Raw genomic sequence first — 3,971 nt, forward strand, 5'->3', positions numbered from 1 at the left:
AAGTCAGATCATGTTTATTAGGGGCTCCCGAGTGGTGCAGCGGTCTAAGGCACTGAATCTCAGTGCTAGAGGTGTCACTACAGACCCTGGTTCAATTCCAGGCTGCATCACAATTGGCCGTGATTGGGAGTCCCATAGGGCGGCACACAATTGGCCTAGGGTTAGGGTTTGGCAGGGGTAGGCCGTCATTGTAAATAAGAATTTGTTCTTAACTGACTTGCTTAAATAAAGGTTCAATAAATAAATACAAATATTAGCCTATAATAACAATGTTATTAATGAGTTAAATCTTTATTATCAAAATGTACTATCCCTTTCCCCAGTTTACACTAGATTCCACAGCCACTGGGTTAAAATTGGCTATATCATAAAAATTTATGAAAACAAACATTTGCTTTTTGGTCTTAATTTAAGGTTAGGGTTCGGCATACGGTTAGAAGTGTAGTTAGGTTTAAAATGAACATTTTAGAAGATAAACGGTAGAAATGGGCGGGGTTTCTGACTGTGGCTGTGGAAGCTAGTGACGACCCTTTTCCTCTGCTAATTCATTGGTCACGTTTCCACCTTCACGTCACTGCCCTGAACAATGTAACAAATCACAACAACTAATTTGACCAATAAGGTAAGGAGGTTTTAGTCAACCGACTCAGATGAACGAGAGAGTCATTCCACAGTCTTCAATGGGGCGCATCGTTCATCGCATTCCTCATTCCTTTACATAATTGTATAGCTAAAGAAGACACCGAATGGCATGCTGCTTGCGCAGATAGCCTAGGCTACAGCATAACACTTTTCCTGGAACGGAGTTTGCCTTTCTGAACGGTAAAACGACGACGGAACTGTTCTTTCTACTTCATCTTGTTTGTGCGGCAAAGCAATGGAACGCAGAAGTTGAATAATTCAGTTTTGTGAAGCCTCTACTGCTGTGAAGATAAGTGGAGAGTGCCTGTGAATTTGTATTGTAACAGTGTATCAAACTTCGGGGAAAAATTGAAATCTAACAAATTGCAGGTGATGTGCGGTTTTCACACGGTATCACTGCATTGCACATTATTTGGTGAACCTCGTTCATTCCCCACTGGCGCGTACTGAATGCGAGGGAATGGATTTGGATTAGTTCTTTTTGACACAGATTTAATGGAGATACTGCTACACAAATCCATATGTTGAAGTCTTACATTTATTCGGATCAGTCTACTTCGAAATGGCAAGTTTTGCCGGGTTTATAAAGTGGACTGGGAGATCAACTTTGTATTTATGCTGTGCGTTTGCCCTGTTCGGCTGTCTTTGCATCGCGTCCCCTACTCATGGTCGTCGGCTCATCTGTTGGCAAGCCATTATGAAGTGTCATGGAGAGCCGGAGTGCCACTACGCATATGACCAATATCTTTACGCCTGTGCGCCCGTTATCAACGGGGATAGGAAGAAGTGTCCCAGCCACTGCATCTCGTCCCTTATCCAGCTGAATCTAACTGAGACCGGTCCGTCTCTAGAGGACTGTGACTGCGCCTCGGACCCCGTCTGTCGGAGCACCAAACGCGCCATAGAGCCATGCCTGCCTCGGACCAGCAACATGGGCTGCACCGAAGCCCGGCGGCAGTGCGAGAGAGATTACCAATGTAGCTCGGCAATGCGTGACTATTTGTTTCACTGCCGTAAACTTTTCGGAGGCGAGAGATGTTCGGACGATTGCAGGAGGGTGATAGCCAACATGCGCAATATACCCAAAGCACAACAACTTGATACTTGTGTTTGTGATGGCACGGAGAGGACGATATGCGAGTACGTCAAAGTTAGTATGAAAAACTTTTGCTTTGACTCAATGGACAGATACGCAGGCAGCGGGTTTTCTGATTCGGACTCTGAAGATGATTATGATGATATGGAGGATTATGTCTATGTGGAAAACGCTAGTGGTTCACCTAGATCCGCCTGTCGGGGTGTATGGACTTCCACTGTGGCCACCATTTTGGTTCTAATGCATCTTATCTGATAGGGCAGTCTAACCAAGTTGATTCAGCTGTTGGGGAAGTTGTTAGAGAAATAGAGAGGCCTGTGAAAAGTTGACACAGACAGACAGAATAGCTCATGAAAGTGTTGTAACACCAGCACACCTGCTTTAGCATATACTTTGTGTGTTTGGAAGATTTTATGGCCTTTGCTCAGCTATCTTCATAATGGGGCTTCTCAACATTCTGTCTGGTCTCAGTCTCTGTGCTGATAGGCTATGGGTCATCTTGCTCACAAATGTTTATATTTAAAATGTATACATTTTTATGTGAATCTCAAAAGTTTATAGATTCGTTTCCAGACAAGCTGTGCACCTCTAAAATATGTAATTGTTTTAACCAACCCTTGAAGAATGTTATAGGCCTACTATAAGCTTCTCATTACCTTGTGTCTCACAAAATAGCCCAAAAAGTTTGACACACAATTTTCTTTAATGTGGATAGCCAAGTGACTTGTAAGTGTACGCATGTATAATGCTGTTTCAAGACAATAGTGAAAACAACAGTATAAAACATGTTCTTGGTCACTTGGCTATAATGGGGACAGACTAATCAAGTTTTCTTTCATTATGAGCTAGACAATAGACATAGGCCTACATTTCATTAAGATGTCATTTAAGCTCTAGTCAGTTGGTAATCATCTAAGTGACAGATGTAAAACGCATGCACCTGACCACAGTTTGATTGGTTAATCAATATTATTAGCCTTAATCATGTCCCAGACATTTCCATAAGCTCAGTATCAATTTCAAGTTAAAGAATAAGTTAAGGGAGATTATTTTTATATGTCAAAATGTGTGAAGTTAAATTGTACAGTATATTGTATGATATGGATTTTTTTTCCAGAGTTATTTGTTTATTACTGCTAAGAAGATTTTTGCACTGTATAGAAATGTCATGAAATGCTTCACTGTGTCTACGTTGTATTTTAGAGAAAATATAAATGTTCTTGCTTAAAGTGCTGTTGACTCTTGATTGTTTCAGTCTTAACTCTACTTTATGTAGCCGTATGGGTAGCAGCAGGGGACTTTAGTACTGTGTCTCGCAAATCTTTTGACTTCTGTACCAATCCTTTCTACATCACAAAACCCCCTCAATACAAAGCATCAGTTGATCTGAGCTACTGAATGTTATCTGACTCCTAGAGCAAATGAGTCAGATTTATATACACTTGACTTTGTCAACATTAATGTTTGCTGAAGGCTACACTGTTAATGCTGGAAGACTGTATAAACCTGAGGACGAAATAGCCTATCTCCTGGGGATTGCTGCTCAGATGGAGCCAAGATGGGCCTGGCTAGTTTATTTATCCTCACCCCATGTGTTTGTTAGCAGAAGCATTCATACAGAGAGGAGAGAGGGCAAGTAAAGCTGTGTCTGGGTGAATTGAGACTTAAGTAACCATTACAAATGCACTCCGATTGGATTGCTGTTGGTGTGTATGTGTTTAGCTATGGACCATTGTTATGTACGTGTAACAAAGTAGTTTGTGTTTTTATGACACTTTCGCATAAACTATACTGTTATTATCCTGAACAGAAGTTGAAATGCTGGTTATTGACCTAGGTCTACTTGTAGAAGTTGTAGCCTAGCCTACCCACCACCACCATATACAAAAATATCTTGGAGTTCACATAGATTCACAATTGTTTTTTCTCTTGGCATCACTGAGAGACAGAAAAAAAAGATAGGACATCATCCTCTCCTTCACCTCTTGTCACAAGAGGGACTTGAGAGCCATGATGGCAGCCATGTTGTTTCTCTCTGGGAGGGGACGAGGGCCCTCCAGCCCAGTGAATGGAGGAGAAGTCGAGTGGCACTTCTGTCATAGAAATGTAAAACACACAATAGTGGAGCGGCACCATGTGCAGACACTTCATTCACTCTCTTTCTCTCTGACACCATCTCCTCAGCGAGAGAGGAGAGCTGGGCTGGGGGGAGAGACAGAGACTGCTAGCTTTT

General features: G+C 42.0%; 1 protein-coding gene across 1 annotated transcript; it reads left to right on the forward strand.

The window, feature by feature from the left end:
* The first annotated feature begins 605 nt into the window (after positions 1 to 605).
* LOC106568361 (growth arrest-specific protein 1) lies at positions 606 to 2,967 on the forward strand. Its single transcript, XM_014138646.2, has one exon. The coding sequence runs from the start codon at positions 1,205 to 1,207 to the stop codon at positions 1,991 to 1,993; it is 789 nt and encodes a 262-aa protein (XP_013994121.2). The 5' UTR covers positions 606 to 1,204; the 3' UTR covers positions 1,994 to 2,967.
* The last annotated feature ends 1,004 nt before the right edge of the window (positions 2,968 to 3,971 follow it).

Source organism: Salmo salar, chromosome ssa13 (genome assembly GCF_905237065.1).
Source record: "Salmo salar chromosome ssa13, Ssal_v3.1, whole genome shotgun sequence".
Lineage (NCBI taxonomy): Eukaryota > Metazoa > Chordata > Actinopteri > Salmoniformes > Salmonidae > Salmo > Salmo salar.

Bases quoted from the DNA above. Each gene is read 5' to 3' on its own strand.
- LOC106568361 (XM_014138646.2), top strand. From the start codon at position 1,205: ATGGCAAGTTTTGCCGGGTTTATAAAGTGGACTGGGAGATCAACTTTG.